The sequence below is a fragment of the Glycine max genome, chromosome 17 (assembly GCF_000004515.6).
Source record: "Glycine max cultivar Williams 82 chromosome 17, Glycine_max_v4.0, whole genome shotgun sequence".
In the NCBI taxonomy this organism is placed as follows: domain Eukaryota; kingdom Viridiplantae; phylum Streptophyta; class Magnoliopsida; order Fabales; family Fabaceae; genus Glycine; species Glycine max.
The window spans coordinates 2,286,877-2,289,385 of record NC_038253.2 but is presented as its reverse complement, the minus strand read 5'-3'; the positions used below and the strand labels follow the sequence as shown (position 1 = coordinate 2,289,385).

Genomic DNA, 2,509 nt, shown 5'->3' with positions numbered 1-2,509 from the left:
TTTTTATATCATCATATAATTTTTATATAATTAATATTGTAAGAAAATATTTTCATAATTTATTAAAAATTAAGTTAATTTTATTGTCTTTTGCCGAACAAACCGACACTCACCAATCACCATGTTATTTTTTTTTTTTACGTACTCACCATGTTATTTTTGAATTAGCAATTTAGCATCACTCCAACCGACTTCATACTTTCATTTATCCATTGAGTTAGCATTTAGCAGCACTTTTCGTCCATTATCTGGAATTTCCACCTCGTAAAAGCTCTTTTTCTGAAAGCCTTCAACAAAGAATATTAAGCTCCAGAAAAGAATAATAGACCGTGCACTTATATTGCTTTACCCCAAATCTGAAACAAAGAATCCTTTATTAGCTTTCTAATATTTTAATTTTAACAAACATATGCAGATCAAGGATCATTTCTTTCCAGAAAGTGCTAACTATACAGTTTTGATCTTTACTCGATCCTCTTCTTTCCAGAAAGATATTTGTTCTTCAAGCAATTTTTAATTTAACAGTTTTTTTCTTTAGTTCTCATTTCTTGTCTAGAAGGAAAATAAGTGCACGAGGCTCTCAGCCTCTTACTATTATGGGGTTTGAAGAGAGTCAAATACACATTGATCTTAACTCCTATCTCCAAGACATATAAGGCTATTTCCGTGACTAAATTGTATCATATCATTCGATCACAAGACAACCACCTTATTTTTATGCCAAGGCTGGAAAACACATTAATCATAGAAGCATAAACAGAAAACGGTTTAACACGGTTCCTACTTAGTACTTGGCAAGAGCTCACCAGACAGTACCCTTCAAAGCTAACCTTTTAGTGCAAATTAATTGTACAATTTCCCTTGTGTGAATGCCTAGTATTAAATCCCACAACATGGGAATCTCTGGCCTTTAAGTAACCTTTGTTCCAAGCAATTCTGTAACTCTTCCTTTCTCCTTCCCGAATATTCCTTGCACAACATAAAAATCTGCCGTATGAATTATGTATCTCCGGAACTCAGACTATACCACGGAAAATGGCGGTCACACATGCTGACCTTGAACCAAGGCGAAGAAAAACAGATTTTAGCAGTAAAACAGGTGCATTCTTTGTAGTTCTCACAATCCTATTAGGCCTATTATGCTTCATTCTGTGTCTCATGGCAGAAGCCACGCGTTCTAAGGTACTAGTTTAGTTAATATCTTTGAAAATTACATATCTACCAGCTACTCCCAAGATATTAAAAAGAAATTAATGGTGGGGTTGATATGGCAGGTGATGTGGATGAGCACAGCTGAACATGGAAAGGGAAGTAAATCTGAATGTGTCTATAGTGGTAGTGGAAAAATGCCATTGCTATGCGCTTCTTGTGCTTTCATTGGACTAGCAATTGCCATGCTGGTGGAGCACACTTTTTTGTTGATGGCAGTTAGTAATTCATCACCTGCTTTACTTACCTTGGATCCTGATTCTGCTTCTGCCAAATCATTAACATGGCAATCCGGGTTTTTCTTCGTTACAACTTGGTGAGAACAAAGGCATGACTTATGTTTTTTTCTCACCAATTACATAAAATATAGTTTCTTATTTTGAGAAATTATCGTATGATTCAGAATCCGTAATATCATGTATCTATGTTCTTGAGCAATCTCCACCTGATTGGTAAAAATCTCGGTTATGTGTTTTGTGGAGATTGGTTGAAATCATAGAAACGTGATAGTTTTGACCATCAAATAATTTCTCTCTTCTCTTATTTCATGTTTATCAAAGTTTTTCAAAATTAAAATGGAGATGTTTCACTTGTGATAATTCAATTATATACATGTTGTGAAGATTCACCAAAGATATGTATATTCATTTGGGCGGTGGACCAAATTGAATTAAGATCAAGAAATATATGTTTGTAACTTATTATTCAAACACATAATATAGCCATATAGCATTGACCAAAAGTGAAAACATGTCGCTTAAACTGGTGCTATGTGTTGTAGGATTTGCTTTGCAGTTGGAGAGATTCTGCTGTTGGCAGGAGTGAGTGTAGAATCAGGCCATTTGAAGAATTGGTCGAAGCCTAAACCCAGTTGTCTTAGTATCAGAGAAGGGTTGTTCTGTGCTGCAGGGGTGTTTGCTTTAGCAACGGTTTTTCTAGCTTCTGCTTTATACCTAACGGCTCTACGTGCACTAAGAATATCACAGGAGCAAGAAAATGTTCGAAGGGAGGTACTTATGACTTCTTCTCTCCATGCATCGCCACCAAGAACACCTCAACCACATATCAGGGAGAGCCCCACTACTAGAGAGACTCCCTTATCCGTTTTTCCAACTCCTTTCAATAAAAGCCTCACCTTTGTGTAAACATATGGGAAAGTATATTTTTTGGGCCACTGTAAAGGCACAGCACAACAGAGGAAATGGTGTAAGTAAAGTTGGCAAGTGTTAAAAAACCATATATATACACGATTTGATTTTGTAGTAACTCTGTAAATTTGATTCGTTACGTAATGTTTGAA

At 35.7% G+C, this 2,509-nt stretch overlaps 1 protein-coding gene across 1 annotated transcript; it reads left to right on the top strand.

Annotated features, from left to right (window-relative positions):
* The first annotated feature begins 327 nt into the window (after positions 1-327).
* LOC100804457 (uncharacterized) lies at positions 328-2,509 on the top strand. The gene is made up of 3 exons (XM_041011289.1): positions 328-1,182; positions 1,275-1,525; positions 1,991-2,509. The coding sequence occupies exons 1-3, from the start codon at positions 1,036-1,038 to the stop codon at positions 2,352-2,354; spliced, it is 762 nt and encodes a 253-aa protein (XP_040867223.1). The 5' UTR covers positions 328-1,035; the 3' UTR covers positions 2,355-2,509.